Below are 25,751 nucleotides of genomic sequence, written 5' to 3' on the forward strand. Positions count from 1 at the left end.
ATGGGAAAGAATTCCTCCTGAGAAGCTTAAAAAATGTGTCTCCTCAGTTCCCAAACGTTTACTGAGTGTTGTTAAAATAGGCTCAGAGACAGCTTCTTTCCCAGAGCTTTCACCATCTTGAACTCTAACTTAAAATAAATAATTCACCCCTATACAATATGCTACCCTAATACCCTACTGTGCAATATTACCCTTCGAGTGCAATACATCCGACACTGATTGTTATTCATTACTCCGTTACTCTTGTCTTGTTCTGTATATTATACAGTATTTTGTATTTTTTATAGTGTTTTGTATATTGTACAGGATTGCTTATTATTTTTATTGGATAGTAGTCTGTTTATTTCAATTCTTAGTTTTATCTTTATTACCTCTTGTGTAATTTATTTATTATCCCATATTTGTACCCACTACCGCATTTTAAATTGGAGTCCTTAATCTTGTTATATGCAAATATAATGACAATAAAGTCCATTCTATTCTATTCTAAAAGGAAAGGCCATGTAACACAGTGGTAAAAATGCCCCCGTGCCAACTTTTTTGCAATGTGTTGCTGCCATTAAATTCTAAATTAATGATTATTTGCAACAAAAAAAAAATTAAGTTTCTCAGTTCAAACCTTAAATATCTTGTCTTTGCAGTCTATTCAATTGAACATAAATTGAAAAGGATTTGCAAATTATTGTATTCTGTTTTTATTTACAATTTACACAACGTTCAGAGTTCCTCACGAGGAAACCTTACAATGTAGTACATCCATAAACTGCTTTAAAATGGAGAAGATGGTGAGGTATTGTCATAGTTTGATCAATTTTCCCAGATTTTCTATATTTTGAAATGCAAATGTTGGTTTTATTCTTGGACACACGTAATGAAGGTGTTTTTTTTTGCTGCTAAATTAATGACAACATTAACTGGTCCCACGCTTTCTAAAAGATAATGTTAAAAAACAACTTCAAACCTTGTCTAGATGTTTATTGACGTATACTATTCATGTTTAAATAACTTTTACTGCAAATAAATATTGGCTCCAAATATCAGTTATCGGCCAGACCCCAAAAGGGACAAGCGGTAGAAAATGGATGGGATGGTAGGGCTACTAATTATCAGTATCGGCCCTGAAAAAAATGTATCGATAAGAGTCAATTTACTTAAATGAGCTGGACTAAAGACTCGACCCGTTTGCAGACGTCATCAGTTGAGAATGAACTTAAATAGGGCTCGAAAGGCCACTTGATTTTGCAATGCATTATGGGGGCTGGGTAGACATACTTGTAGGGCAAAGGCTTTGTTAACAATGTGAATATAGCAACAAACTGGATGAAAATGGATCGCACAAAATAAAATAAAAAACAAGGCCCCGTACCAAGACAAACTTTTGGACTTGTTGGCTACATTGGGTTAAAATAATTTGGCCGGGGGTCTGAAAGCCGACTGCATGTAAAGTATATATATATATATATATATATATATATATATATATATATATATATATATATATATATATATATATATATATATATATATATATATATATATTAGGGCTGTCAAACGATTAAAATATTTAATCGCAATTAATCGCATTTTGTTCATAATTAATTCAAAATTAATCGCGATTACACTGCAAAAAGTCACTGTTCAAAAACAAGAAAAAAAAATACAAAAATGAGGGGTATTTTATTTGAAGTAAGCAAAATTATCTGTCAATAGAACAAGAAAATTTGGCTTGTCAAGACTTTCCAAAACAAGTAATATTTTCTAACCTCAATGAACCCAAAAATACCTTAAAATAAGTATATTCTCACTAATAACAAGTGCACTTTTCTTGGTAGCAAAAAAAAAAGAGGCCTTTTTGCTCAATATGTTGAAAATTATTCTTAAATTAAGTAAATGCTAGTGCCATTATCTTGACATAATGATATGCGCTCGGCATCATGATTCTTTTTTTCATGCTTGAAGTAAGAAATTATTACTTTAAAAAAGTAGTTTTATACTTGTGAGTGTTGATGACACAGCTTTGCATCAGTTGATATTCTAGTTTCAAGCATGTTTTACTCAATATAGCTCATCAAATCTCAGCAACAAGCTGTAATATCTTACTGAGGTAATTTAGGACCAAAACCCTTAAAACAAGTAAAAGACTAACATAAAATCTGCTTATTGAGAAGAATTATCTTATCAAACAGAAAATAACCAAATATCACCCTTATTTGAGATATTTGATCTTACTTAGATTTCAGTTTTTGCAGTGTAATCGCAGACAGATATAATTTTTCATCACTAATAAGTGTACCCTTGACATATAATTTTCAGGGCGGTGGGGGGCTTCATATTGCTGCATGACAATGTCTTAAAGGCCTACTGAAACCCACTACTACCGACCACGCAGTCTGATAGTTTATATATCAATGATGAAATCTTAACATTGCAACACATGCCAATACGGCCGGGTTAACTTATAAAGTGCAATTTTAAATTTCCCGCTAAACTTCCGGTTGAAAACGTCTATGTATGATGACGTATGCGCGTGACGTCAATGGTTGAAACAGAAGTATTCGGACACCATTGTATCGAATACAAACAGCTCTGTTTTCATCGCAAAATTCCACAGTATTCTGGACATTGGTGAATCTTTTGCAATTTGTTTAATGAACAATGGAGACTGCAAAGAAGAAAGCTGTAGGTGGGATCGGTGTATTAGCGGCTGGCTGCAGCAAAACAACCAGGAGGACTTTGACTTGGATAGCAGACGCGCTATCCGACGCTAGCCGCCGACCGCATCGATGATCGGATGAAGTCCTTCGTCGCTCCGTCGATCGCTGGAACGCAGGTGAGCACGGGTGTTGATGAGCAGATGAGGGCTGGCGTAGGTGGAGCGCTAATGTTTTTAGCATAGATCTGTGAGGTCCTGTAGCTAAGTTAGCTTTAATGGCGTCGTTAGCAACAGCATTGTTAAGCTTCGACAGGCTGGAAAGCATTAACCGTGTAGTTACATGTCCATGGTTTAATAGTATTGTTGATTTTCTGTCTATCCTTCCAGTCAGGGGTTTATTTCTTCTGTTTCTATCTGCATTTAAGCACGATGCTATCACGTTAGCTCTGTAGCTAAAGTGCTTCGCCGATGTATTGTCGTGGAGATAAACGTCACTGTGAATGTCCATTTCGCGTTCTCGACTCTCATTTTCAAGAGGATATAGTATCCGAGGTGGTTTAAAATACAAATCTGTGATCCACAATAGAAAAAGGAGAAAGTGTGGAATCCAATGAGCCCTTGTACCTAAGTTACGGTCAGAGCGAAAAAAAAAAAGTGTCCTGCACTGCACTCTAGTCCTTCACTCTCACATTCCTCATCCACAAATCTTTCATCCTCGCTCAAATTAATGGGGTAATCGTCGCTTTCTCGGTCCGAATCGCTCTCGCTGCTGGTGTAAACAATGGGGAAATGTGAGGAGCCCTTCAACCTGTGACGTCACGCTACTTCCGGTACAGGCAAGGCTTTTTTAATCAGCGACCAAAAGTTGCGAACTTTATCGTCGATGTTCTATACTAAATCCTTTCAGCAAAAATATGACAATATCGCGAAATGATCAAGTATGACACATAGAATGGATCTGCTATCCCCGTTTAAATAAAAACAATTCATTTCAGTAGGCCTTTAACCTCCTCTATTAATTAGTAAAATGTAATATTGAGTCTGCAAATAATTCTGAAATTGAGGAATTGACCAGAACCGGTTAGAAAATAATTTAAACAATAGTTCAACCAGCTAGAATGGTGTTAATGTGTATATTAGTGAGTTATGGTAGTCATTTTTCCCACGGTCTGTGAACACACCGTGCCGGTGGAGAATTAACAAGTGTTGTGTGTCTAGAAGTGTGAGAACGAAGAAAATACTTGTTGGAATTGGGCCTGTTGTTAGCATAAAATTGGCCATATAAGCTAAAAAGAGCGTCAGACTTTGTTTGTTTTCTCCTGGACGCTACAATACATCATATTACTTTATTTTGTTAGGTGTGGCGGCAAATATGAAAGAGAAACTAAACGTGGTTAAACCGGATGTATAGCTTCGGGCTTTTATTTTGAAGCCGGAAAAGTCTGTTTGTTTTGAGAAAGTGTCTTGACATGTTTTAGTGTCGGATCGACTGTTTGCAATAAAAAAAAAGGCTCCTTTCGACTTCCTGACAACCGTCTTTCATTTCTGTTGAGCTTTTATGTCATCTTACATACTAAAGCAGTCACAGTAGCAATCTACATGTTGTTTTCACTGCACCTTAACCATAATCTGAACATGGAAGCCACCACCCACCTCTGAACGACACGCGCAGCAGGTGTTTGCTGCAGGGATGTCGTCTCTTCTCACGGCGAAAAATAGTCCTTTCTTGTCGGGAGAACAACTTGCCATGGCTTTGAACCTGATATTTCCATAAGGTAGACAACTTTCCTTAGTCCATTTCTGCTCGCTTATATATATATATATATATATATATATATATATATATATATATATATATATATATATATATATATATATATATATATATATATATATATATATATATATACGTGTGTGTATATGACTATATACACATACATGTGTCCCGAGATCACCACCTTATCGTGGTGGGGGCACCCTAGAGCTATGTCGGCTGGAGTCTTGTACTCCTGGCAGGGTTACCCATGCCGAACAGGTCGAAGGGTAGAGTCCAGACTAAGAGTGATCCCGAAGACCTCAACGGTAGAACAGGCAGAAGATGGTAGCAGTGAGGAGCACCACAATGGCTGTAAAAGTGGACGAAGGCTAAGGAAGCACACCCTGACAGAAAAGCAAGCTGGTGGCGGCAAGCTTTGAGGCGGTTTCCCAAAAACCTGGATTCCGGCAGCTTCCTGCAGTTGTAAGAAGATGCCGGTCGTCTAGGGTCTCCCTTGCCACTGGAACGATCTTCTTACAATCAAGGTAGTGGCGTTGGGAAAAGCGCACCCCTCATGCCACTCTAAAAACCATCATTGCGCAGGTATCTTCTTTACCTGAGTCTCCGACCTCAAAAGTCTGACGGCGATGGAGCGTCCAGTAACGGGGGCAGGTTTGAATGAGCTGGAAGCTCTTAGCTGGAACTCTGCACGTCAGCGGCACAGGACAACGGTCGTTAGCAGCTGGGATTGAGTGGCAGCTGTTTCCGGCAGACTCCTGTGCGTCTGAGCAGCCCCTATTGAGGGACCGCACTGCTCACCCCAATTGGGGAAAGGCCTAGAAAAGGTGGCCTAAAGATTGCCCACTCAACACAGTACCCGGGCAGGAAACCGCACCTGTCGGGACATTCCATTACGCGGTCGAAATACAAGGATTATACCATTTAGAATTGCAGCATGGAACATAAGGACACTCCTGGATGCCTGTCCGGACAGACCACAGCGCAGAACAGCACTTGTTGCCAGCGAGCTAAAGCGCTACAATGTGGATGTGGCAGCACTCAGTGAGACCCGATTCCTCGAGGAAGGCTCACTCAATGAAGTAGGAGAGGGTTATACGTTCTTTTGGAAAGGATACCCCATGGGCGGACCACACCTTCACGGAGTTGGTTTTGCAATCAAGAACAGCCTTCTGCTCAAGCTCACAGAATCACCAGTGGGTGTCAGTGAAAGGCTCATGACTCTTCGCATCCCCTTTGCAAAATGCAGACATGTCACTTTGGTAAGTGCCTATGCACCAACTCTGCCATCCAATGATGAAGAGAAGGACTGCTTCTACCAGGCACTCGATGACATCCTCAGTCACATACCGAGGAGTGACAAAATCATGTTGCTTGGTGATTTCAATGCAAGAGTCGGAAAGAACACGCAAAACTGGAATGGTGTGATCGGCGCCCACGGCATTGGAAAAGTCAACCCCAATGGCATGAGACTCCTTAGTCTCTGTGCGGAACACGATCTTACCATCAAACACCATCTTCCAACAAAAGAACAAATATAAGGCATCCTGGATGCATCCCAGGTCCAAACACTGGCACTTGATTGACTATGCGATCGTGAGGAGGGCTGACCTCAAGGACGTGCTCATTACAAGAGCTATGCGAGGGGCAGACTGCTGGACCGACCACCGCATGATTCTGACAAAGGTCAGAATGCACGTTCGGCCCCTAACACGTCACGGTGCACCAAAGAGGAAAACACTCAACTGTGCCAGACTCTCCAGCAGCGACACCCGTGACAACTTCCGTCACTCCCTAGCTGAGAAGCTGGCAGACATTGAGCCGCTGATCACCTCAGAGTCTGGGATGGATGAGAAGTGGACCTCTCTATCCACCATCCTCTTTGACACTGCAGCCCAAGCCATTGGTTTTAAAACCAAGAAACACCAGGACTGGTTTGACCAGAATGCTGGAGAGATCTCCACCCTCCTGTACAGAATGCACAAGGCACACAGAGCCACCCTGCACAACCCACAATCCCAATTCCATAAAAAGCAATGGCTGGCAAGCCCTTCGTTCTGAGGCCCAAACAACTCTCAGAAAACTGCAAGATGAGTGGTGGATCTCAAAGGCCAATGAAATCCAGTCTCACGCTGATAGAAATGATATGCACAGTTTCTATGATGCAGTGAAAACCATCTACGGCCCCAGAAACTGCTCCCTGGCACCTGTTAAATCTGCTGATGGAACATCTTTAATCAAGGATCAGGCTATGATAGTGGAGCGGTGGGCTGAGCATTTTAACACCGTGCTCAACCAGCCCACCCCAGTGGACCCAACTGTCCTTGCAGAGCTCCCTGAACATCCTAGCTTGCCAGATCTCGACCTCCCCCCAACCTTCAAAGAAATCCTGCATGCAGTCAAAACCCTGAAAAACAATAAATCCCCTGGACCTGACAGCATCCCGGCTGAGCTTCTCAAGGAAGGAGGCTACCTCTGTTCACGGACACTGTATCTCTACATTTCAGAGGTGTGGAGACGAGAGTGTGCCCCGCAACAGTGGAAAGATGCCAACATTGTGACCATCTACAAGAACAAAGGAGACAAATCCATCTGCTCCAATAGTAGGGGTATCTCTCTGTTGGCCATTGCTGGAAAGGTCCTTACCAAGGTCATGCTCCGCAGACTCATCCCCGCAATATCAGAACGGGTCACCCCAGAGTCGCAGTGTGGTTTTCGGAAGGACAGGGGGACAGTTGACATGATCTTTGTGACACGTCAGCTCCAAGAGAAATGCCGGGAGCAGCACAAGGACTTGTTCATTGCCTTTGTCGACCTTTCAAAGGCATTTGACACAGTGAACAGGGACCTACTGTGGCAAGTCCTGAAGAGATTTGGGTGTCCACCCAAGTTTCTCACCATCCTTGCGCAGTTCCATTCTGGGATGATGGCCCGAGTGGTAGTTGGAAGACACAGCTCAGAGCCCTTTGGTGTGAAAACTGGAGTGAAGCAGGGCTGTGTGCTGGCTCCAGTTCTCTTCAACATCTTCCTCGTCTGTGTCACAACACTGCTACGTAGGGGGATGGAGGAGCAGGCTGGAGTTACCATAGACTTCAGGCTTGATGGTAACCTGTTTAACATCAGGAGGCTACAGGCAACTACCAAGCTGACCTCAGAGACCATTATTGAGCTGCAATACGCCGATGACTGTGCCCTGGTTGCCCATACACCACAGGCTCTGCAAAACATCCTCTCGGCAGCTGTAACTGCATATACCAGAATGGGACTGACGATCAACACCCAGAAGACAGAGGTACTCTGTCAGTCCAGTGCTGACCTCCCACAATACCCCACAATAACCCTCACAGCAGCAGGGCAACAGCTGCTCACGGTGCCCACCTTCAAATACCTGGGGAGCATAATGTCTGACACCTGCTCAATGGATGACGAGATCCAGAACCGCCTCAAGCAAGCATCAGCATCTTTTGGTCGTCTAAGGAGAAGGGTTTTTCAGAATAGCAACCTCAAACTCCACACCAAAGTGCTGGTCTACAGAGCAGTATGCATCACTGCATTACTGTACGGATGTGAGGCATGGACTATCTACAGCCGCCATCTGAGAAGCCTGGAGACCTTCCATGTAAGATGTCTGCAGAAGATCCTTGGCATCACATGGAAGGACAGAGTGCCGCACACAGAAGTGCTGGAGAGGGCAGGCAGCTGCAGCGTGGAGTCCATCATGACCCAACATCAACTCAGGTGGTTGAGGCATGTCATCCGAATGCCCAGCCATAGACTCCCACGCAGAATCCTCTATGGTCAGTTACACCTTGGCCAACGCAGTGCTGGTGGGCAGAAGAAGCGGTTCAAAGACCAAGTGAAGACCACACTGAAGAGATGCCAGATCAACCCCTCTTCACTGGAGGAACTTGCTTCCTGCCGAGACCTCTGGCGCTCCCACTCCTTACAGGGAGTGGATTATATAGAGGAACAGCGCGCACAACACCGTGCAGCAAAGCGTGCGAAGAGGCATGCTCGCCAAGCCACCCCTGCTCCCCCCAGCACCTCCTTCACATGCCCGGTCTGTAACCGCATCTGTGGATCCAGGATCGGACTGTTCAAACATCAGCAGACTCACAAATAAAAGAAGATGGTCATCATCGAATCGATGGACAACCATAAGTAAGCAAGTAATACACATACAAATATATATACATATATACACATGTATATACACATATATATATATATATATATATATACACGTGTGTGTATATGACTATATACACATACAAATATATATACATACACACACTTATACATATATACACATGTACACTACTGTTCAAAAGTTTGGGGTCACCCAAACAATTATAATGATAAATGGGTTATACTTGTATAGCGCTTTTCTACCTTCAAGGTACTCAAAGCGCTTTGACAGTATTTCCACATTTAGCCATTCACACACACATTCACACACTGATGGCGGGAGCTGCCATGCAAGGCGCTAACCAGCAGCCATCAGAGGCAAAGGGTGAAGTGTCTTGCCCAAGGACACAACGGACGTGACTAGGAAGGTAGAAGGTGGGAATTGAACCCCAGTAACCAGCAACACTCCGATTGCTGGCACAGCCACTCTACCAACTTAGCCTTCATTTCTAAGAACAAGAATAGACTGTCGAGTTTCAGATGAAAGTTCTCTTTTTCTGGCCATTTTGAGCGTTTAATTGACCCCACAAATGTGATGCTCCAGAAACTCAATCTGCTCAAAGGAAGGTCAGTTTTGTAGCTTCTGTAACAAGCTAAACTGTTTTCAGATGTGTGAACATGATTGCACAAGGGTTTTCTAATCATCAATTAGCCTTCTGAGCCAATGAGCAAACACATTGTACCATTAGAACACTGGAGTGATAGTTGCTGGAAATGGGCCTCTATACACCTATGTAGATATTGCACCAAAAAACAGACATTTGCAGCTAGAATAGTCATTTATCACATTAGCAATGTATAGAGTGTATTTCTTTAAAGTTAAGACTAGTTTAAAGTTATCGTCATTGAAAAGTACAGTGCTTTTCCTTCAAAAATAAGGACATTTCAATGTGACCCCAAACTTTTGAACGGTAGTGTGTATACACATATATACATACATGTGTACATACTGTATTGTATTAATATGATGATAATAATTGGATATTAGGAGTATGTGAAAGTTTGACTCCTACCTTGTCTACTGTTGTCCCTTTCAGGGAATTTAAATCACCGGTCAATCCCAAATTCTTTAGATGACATATATGCTGAGTAAGAAGGACCATCAAGACAGAATAGGAATATTAACAACTTTTACTGAAGCTTTAGGAGACCAGTCTAATCGTCCTTTCATATCGACATCTCGAAATGGTCTAACATTTAAACGGGAAAAGACAACTTTTTAAAAACGAAAACAGCCTCCACCCTGTCCAGAAAGGAATGCCTCCCCCTCTTCTCCAACACTGATAAGATAAGAACGGGGATGCATCTATGCCACATTCCAATGCCTAAGACACTACACAGACATCTGCAGACAAAGAGAAACAAGTATACAGAGTATAAATGGAAAAATACTAGCTGCTCCAAACATGACTATGACTAAAGAAAGAAGTCTTAAACATACATGCATTCTCCACACTACTTACTCCTTAACTTTTGTAATCAGAAATATCAACAAGCTGAAATTTGCCAAACATGGATAAGTGGTGAGAAAGTGTTTCGCAATTTTCCCCATCATGCATTGTAATTGTTTTAAATGGGTGTAATTTAGATTTTTTTATGGCACTTTAACGTTTTGCTTTTTTTAAATAGCATCCACAAAAGTGAGCAGGTTGTGTTATGTGTGACCATGTGTGTTGAGTTTTTGTGGTTGTTTATTCATTTTTTTACACCATGAGTAGGGACAGTTGTTTGGATTGGGTCATATAAGTATCTGCTGATCCATTTACACTTCAATTCACAATTCAAGGTTATTGACCTGATTTACTCATGTTGTCCACAGGTGGCAGCCAGCATACATTGCCCATCGGGTGTTGCCAAAGTAATCTTGGAAACACCCGTCGGGCCAGATTTCTTCTACAGATCAAGATGTCTCGCGGGCCAAAGTGTCTACGCAAGCGGGTGTAGTTTTTTCAGCCTAGCGTAAGTCTGAACTTCCATTTCAACTTGCAGCATTTCTCTCGTGCAGTTTATGACATTTATTTGGTTGCTGCATTTTTGGTTTTGAGTGATTTTGCCCGCCAGATTTGGTGCAGAACAATGAGTGGAGGAAAAACGGCGCGTGAATCCCGGCTTTTGTGCGAAAGTGGCGACTGATCAAACGAGAGATAATACGGAAACGGCGGCGGAGGAGATGAGCTGATTCCGTCTTACCTCGTTTTCATTCGGGTCCTCCATCTTGTTTCACTTTTGAATCATACTTTTCCTGCAACTTCAGCCGACATTCCGAGTTGTTCCCCTGCCAAACCAAGCGTGTAAATTACGATTACAACAAACATGGCAGGAAATACGTCATCTTTTGTGTTTCTTTTATTCATTCACTGGATGTGATTGGCCGGTCGGGGTTTAGCCCCGCCCAACGGGTCAGAAATAGGAGCCATCTTGAACCGTGTCACACATTACACATGATTTGTTTAGTGAGCAGATGGAGACAATTCTGACAGGAACATAAGGTCCTTGAACGCACCACCGTGCCGGTGACCCACCACCTTCACCAGAAAAGTTTACTCACAGTTCAGTCATCCTTTCTTTTTAGATAAATGTTTGTTTTTCCTCATCAGGCTGCCGACGCTGAATGCTGTCGTCTGATTGGATGAAATGGAAGCAGACAGGAAGTCACTAATGACAACAACAACAACAAAACCAAGAAGAATCAGCTTGTTACGTTCTGCATATTTACATAAAAACTCTTTCACTTTGAGGGAGATTTCTTTTTTGCGAGTGCCTTGAACGCCTCCTAGGTGACATCCAGGCTGGGACTCCTGCTCGGTCCAAGAAACCGGACCGGTCCGGCGGCCGACGTCTCCTCCTCCTGCCCCCTCAGCCGGTGGGCATGTAGGGGGTGTCGCTGTGGTAGTTGTAGTCGGGACACACCTTCTGCACCAGCTTGTAGTCGGTGCTGTGGAAGGTGATGAAGATGCAGATGACCTTGAAGGGCTTGGAGCAGAGCCAGGACACGTGGCTCTGGGTCTGCTCCTGGGGGCAGCTCTGCGAGGGGTCGTGGGCGCACAGCGAGTTCCTGGTGCCCTTCTCTACCTTCTCGTACTCCACCCTGCAGTTGAACAGCTTGGTCTCCTTGGTCTCCACGGCCGTCTGCTGGACGTGGTGGAGGTGGTGGTGCTGGTGGTACTGCGGGGGCGGCTGCACCTGGAACTCCACAGCCTTGGTTGGAGGAACCAGTCCCACCGAGACGTTGCCCTGACCGGTGGAGTTGTGGCGGAAGTAGACGCTGAAGGTCCCGTTGCCGTGGTCCACGATCTTCCCGGTGATGAGAAGGTTGAGCTTCACCGTCTTGATGTTGGAGTGGAAGTCCCCCCAGCCGAACATCTTCTTGAACTTGCCCGTCTTCACGATGGGCCTCCTCTTGGCCCGCGAGCGAACCTCGCGGGGGGAGGAGCCGGAGACGTTATAGAGCCACTTCCACGTCTTGGCGTCGTCCTCGTGGAAGTCCACGTCCAGAGACGTGAAGTTCTCCTTTCTGTCCAGCGTCTGAGCCAGGAGGCGGCTGATGGACAGAGCCTTGCTGCTCTCAGGCCAGTAGGTCTTCATCTTGGACTTGGAGCTTTCTCTCAACTCAGCATTTCCTGACCTTGAGTCCACATTGACCACCTGGACAACGAGAACAAACACAGGACATGATCCGATCACCAAGGTGGACTATGGAAGGAACAGTACCGCAGGTAGGGTTGTACGGTATACTTGCCGTCAAAATGTAAACAAACGCCATTGGTGGATCCACACCTACCATCCACTGTAATGATACCAACTACAGGAGCGTATCTAGTCGATACTACTATGATTACATCGATATATTTTTGGAATCACAGCATCTTCTTTCGTTTTAAATTTTTTTTATATTATGTTTATAATCTCAGGAAATATGTCTCTGGACAGATGAGGACTTTGAATATGACCAATGTATGATCCTGTAACTACTTGGTATCGGATTGATACCCAAATTTGTGGTATCATCCAAAACTAATGTAAAGTGTCAATCAACAGAAGAATAAGTGATTATTACATTTGAACAGAAGTGTAGATAGAACATTGTGGGGGGAGGTGTAGTCAGCGCTGCCTGCAGGAGGAAAAGTCACCGCCGCTGTCCATGGTACTGAGGACGAGCACCATTGGGCAGGGGCGGGGCATGTGCTGGCGGCGAGACACAGCTGGCAGGTGATTAGATACTACAGGTGGTACGTGTTAATCTAATCATCTGTTGTCTTTAACAGTAAGCGGCCGGGAGCAGAGAGGAAGAGAGGGTACGGACGTGACTGAAAAGTCACGTTCTCAGAGAGAAAACTTTTGATAAAAACGCCCGATCATTAAAACTCTGTTAAAACCTGCACGCCGGGATCCTGTGAAGTGTCTGTCAGTGGGACCGCTAGGAAGAGACTTCCACAAACGTGTTAAAAGAGAAAGTAAGCAGATATTAACAGTAAATGAACAAGTGGATTAATAATGAATTTTCTACCACTTGTCCTTAATAATTTTGACAAAATAATAGAATGGAAAATGACATATGCAGACTAAAAGATTGAGACTTTTATTGGTAGGTTGCACAGTACAGTACATATTCCGTACAATTGACCACTAAATGGTAACACCCGAATAAGTTTTTCAACTTGTTTAAGTCGGTGTCCACGTTAATCAATTCATGGGAGCCTTTGTTTGTTTACTTACTAATAAAAGACATGTTGGGTATGTTCACTATTTTATTTAAGGACAAACTTGCAATAAGAAACATATTACACAGGAGAGCAAACAGCATCCTCAAGGACTCATCCCACCCAGGTCACCACCGGCTTGAACTCTTGCCCTCAGGGAGGCGCTATAAGACCATCAAAGCAAGGACAAATAGACTGAAAAACAGTTTCTATCCTAGAGCTGTTATTGCCCTAAACTCTGCACTTACCTGAACACTCACCACTTTATTACTTGCTTACCTCTGATAAAGATCAATCAATCAATCAATCAATCAATGTTTATTTATATAGCCCTAAATCACAAGTGTCTCAAAGGGCTGTACAAGCCACAACGACATCCTCGGTACAGAGCCCACATACAAGATCTACTGTGCAATATGTTTTTTTAACATGTTATTATGTTTTTAAATTTTAATTTGTTTTATTATTGTTGTTGTCTTAACACTATTTCATGTAGGTTTGTTTTAAAAGCACTGAGCTGGATTGCTGTCCAATTTTGTTGTTTCCATTCAATGACAATAAAGGTATTCTGATTCTGATTGTTTGTTTACTTACTAATAAAAGACAAGTTGTCTTGTATGTTCACTATTTTATTTAAGGACAAACTTGCAATAAGAAACATATGTTTAATATGCCGTAAGAGTTTGTTGTTAAAATAAAGCCAATAATGAAATTTTTGTGGTCCCCTTTATTTAGAAAAGTATCGAAAAGTACCAAAATACATTTTGGTACCGGGACAAGACTAACCTCAGGTTAAGACGAGTGCTGACAAACTTTATTCAATCACAGTTGTGACTTTTCATTAACCGCAGTAATTAATCTGTTTATTCAAGATTAAAGCCAACGAGCATTCGATTTGACAGCCCAAGTGATGATGTGGAAGGTGACTTGGGCCCTGAAACATGAACATTGGACCAACTTCAGGGTCTTCAGACCTCACAAAAACATATTCTCAGAAGAGTGGGAAACTTGTTGAAGCTGCAAACATTTGAGATCTAAAACTAATCTTACCATAACAAAAAAAAAACTGAAATAGGATCTATTAAAGCAGGGGTCCCCAAACTACGGCATATGTGCCGCATTTGGCCTGCCAGCATCCACAATCTGGCCCCCAGGATGTCTAAAAAAAAAAATGTATCTATACATACGTATATACAGTCGCGATCAAAAGTTTACATACACTTGTAAAGAACAGAATGTCATGGCTGTCTTGAGTTTCCTATACTTTCACCAGCTCAATTTTTGTTTCATCTGACCCCAAAACTTTCCTCCAGAAGGTCTTATGTGGTGTCAGATGAAACAAAAATGGAGCTGTTTGGCCACAATACCCAGAAATATGTTTGGAGGAGAAAAGTTGAGGCCTTTAATCCCAGAAACACCATGCCCACCGTCAAGCATGGTGGTGGTAGTATTATGCTCTGGGCCTGTTTTGCTGCCAATGGAACTGGTGCTTTAAATGGGACAATGAAAAAGGAGGATTACCTCCAAATTCTTCAGGACAACCTAAAATCATCAGCCCGAATGTTGGGTCTTGGGCGCAGTTGGGTGTTCCAACAGGACAATGACCCCAAACACACGTCAAAAGTGGTAAAGGAATGGCTAAATCAGGCTAGAATGAAGGTTTTAGAATGGCCTTCCCAAAGTCCTGACTTAAACGTGCGACAATGCTGAAGAAACAAGTCCATGTCAGAAAACCAACACATTTAGCTGAAAGGCACCAATTTTGTCAAGAGGATTGGTCAAAAATTCAACTAGAAGCTTGTGGATGGCTACCAAAAGCGCCTTATTGCAGTGAAACTTGCCAAGGGACATGTAACCAAATATTAACATTGCTGTATGTATACTTTTGATCCAGCAGATTTGGTCACATTTTCAGTAGACCCATAATAAATTCATAAACGAACCAAACTTCATGAATGCTTTTTTGACAAACAAGTACAGTATGTGCTCCAATCACTCTATCACAAAAAAATAAGAGTTGTAGAAATGATTGGAAACTCAAGACAGCCATGACATTATGTTCTTTACAAGTGTATGTAAACTTTTGATCGCGACTGTATATATATATATATATATATATATATATATATATATATATATATATATATATATATATATATATATATATATATACACATATACACATATACATACACACATTTATGCAGGTATGTACGGAAAAAAAATACATATATACACACACATATATATGCACGTACTTACATACCTACGTACGTACGTACGTACGTACCTACATACATATACATACATACATACACATACATACATACACATTCATACATACATATACACATACATACACACATATGTATATATGCATGTATGTACGCAAACAAACCCAAAAACATTTATACACACATATATATGCACGTACTTACACACCTACGTACGTACCTACCTACATACACATACATACATACATACATACACATACGTATATATACACACACATATATACACACACATATATATACATATAGGTTTAGGTTGACAAAACATTTTGCTCGACAATACATTGACCTACAAATAATTGTTGATGAACAATATTATTGCCATTATTTTTTAGAGACCAAATTAACCACTGATGTAATAACACATAAAAATAATAATGCAAGTATGCCATTTCAAATGCAGTCAGCTTGTGTTTTTCATATATTTTAACATTGAAATGTAAACTTTTATGTACCAAGTATAAAAAAACTAATGATAAAAATCAAATCTACTCTGTGTGAAAGCAAACATTTTTGCGCTTCAATAAAATAGGTTCTGTGTCTGTTAAGGAGGCGGTGAGGGACCCTCAAATATACACAACCAAAATAATAAACAAAATGGCTAAAAAATGATCATGATTATCATTATTATTGTGGTATTGTTGAATGTGCTCAAATAGTATTTATTCACACATTTAAATATTGTTACCAAGTTGCATATTTTTAATAAGTAAAGTAAATAGACACAATATACTTTCTTGTCAGAGGAAACATCAAATATTGTTCCGGCCTTAATAAGAGCCATATTTTTTAGCTGGGTTGCAATCACGTGACCCAGAGGCACAGCCTGGCACTTACGGGTTTCAGGTGATGGTCTAAGCCAGGGGTCGGCAACCCAAAATGTTGAAAGAGCCATATTGGGACCAAAAATACAAAAACAAATCTGTCTGGAGCCGCAAAAAATTAAAAGCCATATTACATACAGATTGTGTGTCTCACTGTGTCATGAGATATCAATTGAATTAAGAGGACTTAAAGGAAACTAAATGAGCTCAAATATAGCTACAAATGAGGCATAATGATGCAATATGTACATATAGCTAGCCTAAATAGCATGTTGGCATCGATTAGCTTGCAGTCATTCAGTGACCAAATATGTCTGATTAGCACTCCACACAAGTTAATAACATCAACAAAACTCACCTTTGTGCATTCACGCACAACGTTAAAAGTTTGGTGGACAAAATGAGACAGAAAAAGAAGTGGCATAAAACACGTCCTAGAAAGTCGGAGAAAGCTATACATGTAAACAAGCTAAGGTGAGTTCAAGGACCGCCAAAATTAGTAGGACAAAACGGCGCTCGCCAAATACCCGAATCAGTGAAGCATGTTTAATATAAACAGTGTGCTTTATAACAATTAGGGAGGTTTGTGTCATGTTTGTCCTCCTACAGAAACCATATTAGAACAAAAAATATATTTTTTTTCCGCTCATCTTTTTCCATTTTTCATACATTTTTGAAAAAGCTCCAGAGAGCCACTAGGGCGGCGCTAAAGAGCCGCATGCGGCTCTAGAGCCGCGGGTTGCCGACCCCTGGTCTAAGCCCTATTAGGCTACTGTTTATTTACCTGAATCAGTGCAGTTTTGGGGCGTATTTTGAAAGGTTTAGAAGCAAATATATAAGCTATCATTAATATTTAAAATGGGATGGAGTGGATGTTTACACTCTTAAGGAAAATAATTGTTTTTAATCAATTAAACCATTTATCATCACCAAGACGTTACTGCACGCAAGAACCTCACTTCACTTGACACTTACGGTATATAGAAAAGAAAAGATTGTAGGCACATCATGTGTTTACATCTGAGGGGTCCACCAATTAAACATTAATCCGTGAAAGACAAAATTGGACTTATTCCTACGTCGCTAAGTAACGTATTTGATTGACATAACGAGTGTCATGCTGCTGTGATCGTGACGCTAATGAGAAAAAGGATATGTTTGTTTGCAGTTGATTTTCCTGCTACAAATATTAGTCTCACCTACATTTCATGTCTGCAGTTGTTTTTATGCTGTGAAGTTCACATTTTGTCTCATTATTTAGCTGAATATGCCCCTGTTGTTCAGCAATGTTTGCTAGCGATATCAAGATTCAGTATATGCTGTTGAGCCTACGAAAACATTTATTCATCAAGTTTATTAATGCTATCAAGGATATTTTCTTGATGCTAGCAAATATCACCAAAGATGCTATAATGTGGTCATCCTTGTCGAAGAAAGCACTTGACTTTCCTGCACAACAACAACTTAACTTATAGTTTCTGTTATGAAAAAGGACAACGAAAACACGGTGGATTGGACCAACAATTAAAATATTTATTACTAGGACTTAATATGACGTTAGTTTATTTGCACAACCAGGTCTTGGTAGTTATATTTAGGCATAGCAACCACAAAAGAACACAAACTAATGCAATCTTTAGTCCTTTCTTTACGTTTAGTTCTGCTCTCTAACACTACTCATATAACTCGATTGCATCACAGAAAGTTTCTTAAAGGCCTACTGAAATGACATTTTTTTATTTAAACGGAGATAGCAGATCCATTCTATGTGTCATACTTGATCATTTCGCGATATTGCCATATTTTTGATGAAAGGATTTAGTATAGAACAACGACGATAAAGGTCGCAACTTTTGGTCGCTGATAAAAAAAAAGCCTTGCCTATACCGGAAGTAGCGTGACATCACCGGAGGAAGGACTCCTCACATTTTCCCATTGTTTACACCAGCAGCGAGAGAGATTCGGACCGAGAAAGCGACGATGACCCCATTAATTTGAGCGAGGATTAAAGATTCGTGGATGAGGAAAGTGAGAGTGAAGGACTATAGAGGCAGTGCAGGACGTATCTTTTTTCGCTCTGACCGTAACTTAGGTACAAGGGCTCATTGGATTCCACACTTTCTCCTTTTTCTATTGTGGATCACGGATTTGTATTTTAAACCACCTCGGATACTATATCCTCTTGAAAATGAGAGTCGAGAACGCAAAATGGACATTCACAGTGACTTTTATCTCCACGACAATACATCGCCGAAGCTCTTTAGCTACTGAGCTAACGTGATAGCATCGGGCTCAAATGCAGATAGAAACAAAATAAATAAATCCCTGACTGGAAGGATAGACAGAAGATCAACAATACTATTAAACCATGTACATGTAACTGCACGGTTAATAATTCTCAGCCTGGCAAAACTTAACAATGCTGTTGCTAACGATGCCATTGAAGCTAACTTAGCAACGGGACCTCACAGAGCTATGATAAAAACATTAGCTATCCACCTAAGCCAGCCAGCCCTCATCTGCTCAACAACACCCGTGCTCACCTGCGTTCCAGCGATCGACGGAAGGACGAAGGACTTCACCCGATCATCCGTGCGGTTGGCGGCTAGCGTCGGCTACTGCGTCTGCTATCCAAGTAAGTCCTCCTGGTTGTGTTGCTACAGCCAGCCGCTAATACACCGATCCCACCTACAACTTTCTTTTTTGCAGTCTTCATTGTTCATTAAACAAATTGCAAAAGATTCACCAACACAGATGTCCAGAATACTGTGGAATTTTGAGATGAAAACAGAGCTTTTTTGTATTGGATTCAATGGGGTACCAATACTTCCGGTTCAACGATTGACGTCACGCGCATACGTCATCATACATAGACGTTTTCAACCGGAAGTTTAGCAGGAAATTTAAAATTGCACCTTATAAGTTAACCCGGCCGTATTGGCATGTGTTGCAATGTTAAGATTTCATCATTGATATATAAACTATCATACTGCGTGGTCGGTAGTAGTGGGTTTCAGTAGGCCTTTAAACAGATCAAACAAACATTTTACAAAGTGATCACTGCAGACACGAGCGGTCCGATTATATTCCACAAGATGATGAAAGTGATATTTTAAAAATACATTTCCTTCAACGCACTTTCGTTTTTTCCTGACTTTATTACATTTATGAGCCACTTCTTTCAGGACTCTATGAAAGCTCTTCACTTTCTCTCTATTTGAACGACTGGAACACCCAAGAACACAACAATACAACATTTTCTGCTCAAACTCTACACTCACTCTGCTTGACAATTGTGTGAATTAAGCCGCAAAGTAGAAAAACTAATGTGACGCAGCTATCTGTGGGTTTACATATGTTTATCTTCTCCCATTCTAATTAGTCAAGGGTAATCAGTTGTTTCACTTCTGGTTTATGTGACGTCATGTAAGTTCCTGTTGAACAGAGTTTGTGTCTGTCTGTTTCAACATGACACTGTCAAGTTTATCAGTACATTTGTGCAAAAACAGCACACCCTTTATGTTTACTGTGAATACTGTCGCTCACTTATTTAGACACTAAGTTGTTTGTACAAGTTTATGTTGGGGAATGGCGTTTAGTAATGGCGAAATACGCTAATATCTGTTGTTTACATGTTAGCATTTGAGCTAGCTGGCTATCTAGCGCCAGTCCATCCGTCTGCATCAAAGTGCAGTTATAAATTACGTTTTTTTCGACCATATATCACAGTAATACTCACTGTCAGGAGTTTTAGAGCATTTATTATTTTCACCGTTTACTTGTGGTACAAATGCCTGCAGCCGCAGAAACTCCGATACGAACGCAAAAACCGTGTGTTAGCCAGGGCTGCACTATGTGATGCTAGCAGGCTAGCGGCATCGCTTCGCAGCACGAAGGGAGATGGGAGACAGGTCTGGACTACAGGCAGGCCAGTCTAGTACCCGCGCTCTTTTACTATGAAGCCACGCTGTTGTAACACGTGGCTTGGCATTGTCTTGCTGATATAAGCAGGGGCGTCCATGATAACGTGGCTTGGATGGCAACATATGTTGCTCCAAAACCTGTATGTACCTTTCAGCATTAATGGTGCCTTCACAGATGTGTAAGTTCACACTAATACACCCCCATGCCATCACAGATGCTGGCTTTTGATCTTTGCGCCTATAACAATCCGGATGGTTCTTTTCCTCTTTTGGTCCGGAGGATACGACGTCCACAGTTTCCAAAAACAATTTGAAATGTGGACTCGTCAGACCACAGAACACTTTTCCACTTTGCATCAGTCCATCTTAGATGAGCTCGGGCCCAGCGAAGCCGGCGACGTTTCTGGGTGTTGTTGATAAATGGCTTTCGCTTTGCATAGTAGAGTTTTAACTTGCATTTACAGATGTAGCAACGAACTGTAGTTACTGACAGTGGTTTTTTGAAGTGTTCCTGAGCGTTTTTTGATGCCGGGATCGAAGGTCACGGGCATTCAATGTTGGTTTTCAGCCTTGCTGCTTACGTGCAGTGATTTCTCCAGATTCTCTGAACCTTTTGATGATATTACGGACGTAGATGGTGAAATCCCTAAATTTCTTGCAATAGCTCGTTGAGAAATGTTGTTCTTAAACAATTTGCTCACGCATTTGTTCACAAAGTGGCGACCCTCGCTCCATTCTTGTTTGTGAATGACTGAGCATTTCAAGGAAGCCGCTTTTATACCCAATCATGGCACCCACCTGTTCCCAATTAGCCTGTTTACCTGTGGGATGTTCCAAATAAGTGTTTGATGAGCATTCCTCAACTTTCTCTTTTTTGCCACTTGTGCCAGCTTTTTTGAAACATGTTGCAGGCATCAAATTCCAAATGAGCTAATATTTGCAAAAAATAACAAAGTTTTCCAGTTTGAACATTAAATATCTTGTCTTTGCAGTCCATCCAATTGAATATAGGTTGAAAAAGGATTTGCAGATCAATTTATTCTGTTTTTATTTACGATTTACACAACGTGCCAACTTCACTGGTTTTGGGCATACATATACACATATAGACATTTGTCAAGGCATGTTTACATAGTTTTTTTATGGGAAACTATGCGATAGGAAACAAACTTTTCGATTTACGAACCATGTTAAAGAACCAATTGAGTTTGTAAATCGAGGTTCCACTGTAAACAAAAAAGGGTAAATTTGGGTAAATTACTTTAATCTGATTACTGCTTTGGAAGGTGGTCATATTAGGGTAACGCCTTAAAGGCCTACTGAAACCCACTACTACCGACCACGCAGTCTGATAGTTTATATATCAATGATGAAATCTTAACATTGCAACACATGCCAATACGGCCGGGTTAACTTATAAAGAGCAATTTTAAATTTCCCGCAAAACTTCCGCTTGAAAACGTCTTTGTATGATAACGTATGCGCGTGACGTCGATGGTTGAAACGGAAGTATTGGGACACCATTGTATTCCAATACAAACAGCTCTGTTTTCATTGCAAAATTCCACAGTATTCTGGACATCTGTGTTGGTGAATCTTTTGCAATTTGTTTAATGAAAAATGGAGACTGCAAAGAAGAAAGCTGTAGGTGGGATCGGTGTATTAGCGGCTGGCTGCAGCAACACAACCAGGAGGACTTTGACTTGGATAGCAGACGCGCTATCTGACGCTAGCCGCCGACCGCATCGATGATCGGGTGAAGTCTTTCGTCGCGCCGTCGATCGCTGGATCGCAGGTGAGCACGGGTGTTGATGAGCAGATGAGGGCTGGCGTAGGTGGAGCGCTAATGTTTTTATCATAGCTCTGACGAGGTCCCGTAGCTAAGTTAGCTTCAATGGCGTCGTTAGCAACAGCATTGCTAGGCTTCGACAGGCGGCACAGCATTAACCGTGTAGTCAGTGTTAGTGTTTGGTTCGATGTCTCCTGATAGTAGTATTGTTGATTTTCTGTCTATCCTTCCAGTCAGGGGCTTATTTCTTTTGTTTCTATCTGCATATAAGCACGGTGCTATCACGTTAGCTCCGTAGCTAAAGTGCTTCACCGATGTATTGTCGTGGAGATAAAAGTCACTGTGAATGTCCATTTCACGTTCTCGACTCTCATTTTCAAGAGGATATAGTATCCGAGGTGGTTTAAAATACAAATCCGTGATCCACAATAGAAAAAGGAGAAAGTGTGGAATCCAATGAGCCCTTTTACCTAATTTACGGTCAGAGCGAAAAAAGATACGTCCTGCACTGCACTCTAGTCCTTCACTCTCACGTTACTCATCCACAAATCTTTCATCCTCGCTCAAATTAATGGGGTAATCGTCGCTTTCTCGGTCCGAATCGCTCTCGCTGCTGGTGTAAACAATGGGGAAATGTGAGGAGCCCTTCAACCTGCGACGTCACGCTACTTCCGGTACAGGCAAGGCTTTTTTTTATCAGCGACCAAAAGTTGCAAACTTTATCGTCGATGTTCTATACTAAATCCTTTCAGCAAAAATATGGCAATATCGCGAAATGATCAAGTATGACACATAGAATGGATCTGCTATTTCCGTTTAAATAAAAAAAAATCATTTCAGTAGGCCTTTAATTAGTTACTTGTTACTGCCACTGGCTTGGTGGTGGTGAGTCAACATGTCCTTTCTAACAGTTTTAGTTCTGTTCAGCAGCATTGCTGCCACCTCCATTCAAAACCCCTGAGAGACAATTGCTCATGTAAAATTGCTACGAATGCGGTCGTCACGACAGAATTTTGTCTATATATTTCTAAAACAACCGTACTATTTACATTTATGCTGGAACCAAACCTTTTCCCAACAGATATAGTGTCTAAATAATGATAGTTTTTTTTCATATTTTGGCCCATTTATTGTGTTTTGTTTACTTTTTCAATTAATGCCAAAGCAGCGCAGCAGTTTTGAATAGGCTTCACCGTGATAGGGAAACACTTTTCTTTCCCTTTTTTTTTTTTTACTTTTCATATGAACTTTGGACATTATCTGGAACATACAGGGAAAAAAATAAAAAAATTTAATATTGCGCAAAAGTCCATTCATGTCAGCAATTCAACTGAGCTTTTTTTTTTTTTTTTTAAAGAAGGGCCTAAAACGAACAAACAAAAAACAAACAACAATACAACGTATAATTGACGGATAGATCTGAAGTTGATTATTGTGTTAAAAGTAAACAGTAAAAAAAATATATAATTTATTTTTTAACACTTTAATGAGTAGGACCCTTTTGGTTCCCCATTAATTTTTGTGTGATTTGTTTTTAAGTGTCATTGCTCAAAAAATAATAATGAATTAAAATCAATGGTGTTATGAGTTATTGACCTTTTTAAGGCTCCAATTATTATATAATCTGAAATATTCCTCTTAAAAATTTTATTGGGTGAAAATATTGCATATTTTGTGTTTTTTCCATAAAAAACAGGGTTTTCTTTGACAAAAAGAGCATACGACTTAAATCTTTAAAAACGTTATATTGACAGATAGACCTAATGTTGATCTGGAGATAATAATACTGAATAATGACACATTTTAAATATTTTTTGGACCAAAACCCTTTGGGGTCCCCGGGATCAAGCCTGAGTGGAGGCCTTAATGTATATTTTTTATACATATATTGTATAGGTTTTTAAAATAAAAAAAATATCAAAATGGCCCCCGCTTGCTTTGATTTTTCAGTGTGCGGCCCTTAGTGGAAAAAGTTTGGACACCTGGCTTAGATGCAGTTGCACGGCCATGAAAACTCATTCCATGAAACTCTGCGTACTGTACGTGGGCTAATTGGAAGGTCACCTGAAGTTTAGAGCTCTGTAGCAACTGAAAGTCGCCGACCTCTTTGCACTATGCGCTTCAGCATCCGCTGACCCCTCGTCAGTTTACGTGGCCTACCACTTGGTGGCTGAGTTGCTGTTGTTCCCAAACTAATTCCATTTTCTTATAATAAAGCCGACAGTTGACTTTGGAATATTTAGGAGCGAGGAAATTTCACGACTGGATTTGTTGCCCAGGTGGCATCCTATGACAGTTCCACGCTGGAAATCACCGAGCTCCTGAGAGCGGCCCATTCTTTCACAAATGTTTCTAGAAACAGTCTCCATGCGTAAGTGCTTGATTTTATACACCGGGCCAAGTGATAAGGACACCTGATTCTGATCATTTGGATGGGTGGCCAAATACTTTTGGCAATATAGTGTAGCTTGCGTTGCATGTTACGAGCCTATGTCATATATTCGTTTGTCATTGCTGCATTACACAAACCTTTGCAGCATATTCAATAATAAATAATATTAAAGCACAGCTGTGTGGTGTGCTCCAGCACATCTTCAACATGAGCCTTAGGCTGCAGAAAGTCCCCACACTGTGGAAAACCTCATGCGTGGTCCCCATCCCCAAGTGCACGCGACCCAGCACGTCGAAGGACTACAGGCCGGTGGCTCTAACCTCCCATATCATGGTTGGTTTTGGAACAAATCCGCCCTACAGTCAAGCCCCACCTGGACCCACTCCAATTCGGCTACCAGCCCCGACTGGGAGTGGAGGACGCAGTCATCTACCTGCTGAACCGAGCCCACACCCACCTAGACAAGCCAGCGAGCAGTGTGAGGGTCATGTTTTTTGACTTCTCCAGTGCTTTCGATACCATACGGCCTGGGCTGCTGGGTGTGAAGTTGGAGACGATGCAGGTGGAGGCCCCCTTGGTGTCCTGGGTTGTTGATTACCTGATTGACAGACCACAGTACGTGCGACTGCAGGACTGTGTGTCTGACAGGCTGGTCAGCAACACCGGGGCCCCGCAGGGCACAGTCCTCACCCCCTTCCTCTTCACCATCTACACCACCGATTTCCACTATCACTCAGAGTCCTGCCACCTTCAGAAGTTTTCTGATGACTCTGCAATAGTGGGGTGTATTGCGGATGGTGATGATGAGGAATACAGGGCACTGGTGGAGGACTTTGTCACATGGTGTGGAAAGAACCACCTCCAGCTTAAAGGCCTACTGAAATGAATTTTTTTTATTTAAACGGGGATAGCAGATCCATTCTATGTGTCATACTTGATCATTTTGCGATATTGCCATATTTTTGCTGAAAGGATTTAGTAGAGAACATCGACGATAAAGTTCGCAACTTTTGGTCGCTGATAAAAAAAGCCTTGCCTGTATCGGAAGTAGCGTTACGTCGCAGGTTGAAAGGCTCCTCACATTTCCCCATTGTTTTCAATGTTGGTCGCCAGCAGCGAGAGCGATTCGGACCGAGAAAGCGACGATTACCCCATTAATTCGAGCCAGGATGAAAGATTCGTGGATGAGGAACGCGAGAGTGAAGGATTAGAGTGCA

At 41.5% G+C, this 25,751-nt stretch overlaps 1 protein-coding gene across 4 annotated transcripts in view; it reads right to left on the reverse strand.

The window, feature by feature from the left end:
* The window catches only part of LOC133659872 (neurexophilin-1), a 173,540-nt gene that overhangs the window by 62,186 nt on the left and 85,603 nt on the right, over positions 1–25,751 (reverse strand). The window contains exons 1-4 of one of the 4 annotated variants that reach the window (XR_009827736.1): positions 16,789–16,887; positions 11,332–12,260; positions 11,164–11,236; positions 10,806–10,890 (exon numbers count right to left, since the gene is read on the reverse strand). Coding sequence is in view for 1 of the 4 variants with exons in the window: in XM_062062697.1 (XP_061918681.1) it covers positions 11,472–12,260 (789 nt within the window). In the remaining 3 variants the exon portion in view is untranslated. Of the gene's footprint in view, positions 1–10,773; positions 10,891–10,964; positions 12,261–16,788; positions 16,888–25,751 lie in introns of those variants that run through there. The other 3 variants (XR_009827734.1, XR_009827735.1, XM_062062697.1) reach the window with 3 other exon arrangements.

Source organism: Entelurus aequoreus, linkage group LG11, assembly GCF_033978785.1.
Source record: "Entelurus aequoreus isolate RoL-2023_Sb linkage group LG11, RoL_Eaeq_v1.1, whole genome shotgun sequence".
NCBI lineage: Eukaryota > Metazoa > Chordata > Actinopteri > Syngnathiformes > Syngnathidae > Entelurus > Entelurus aequoreus.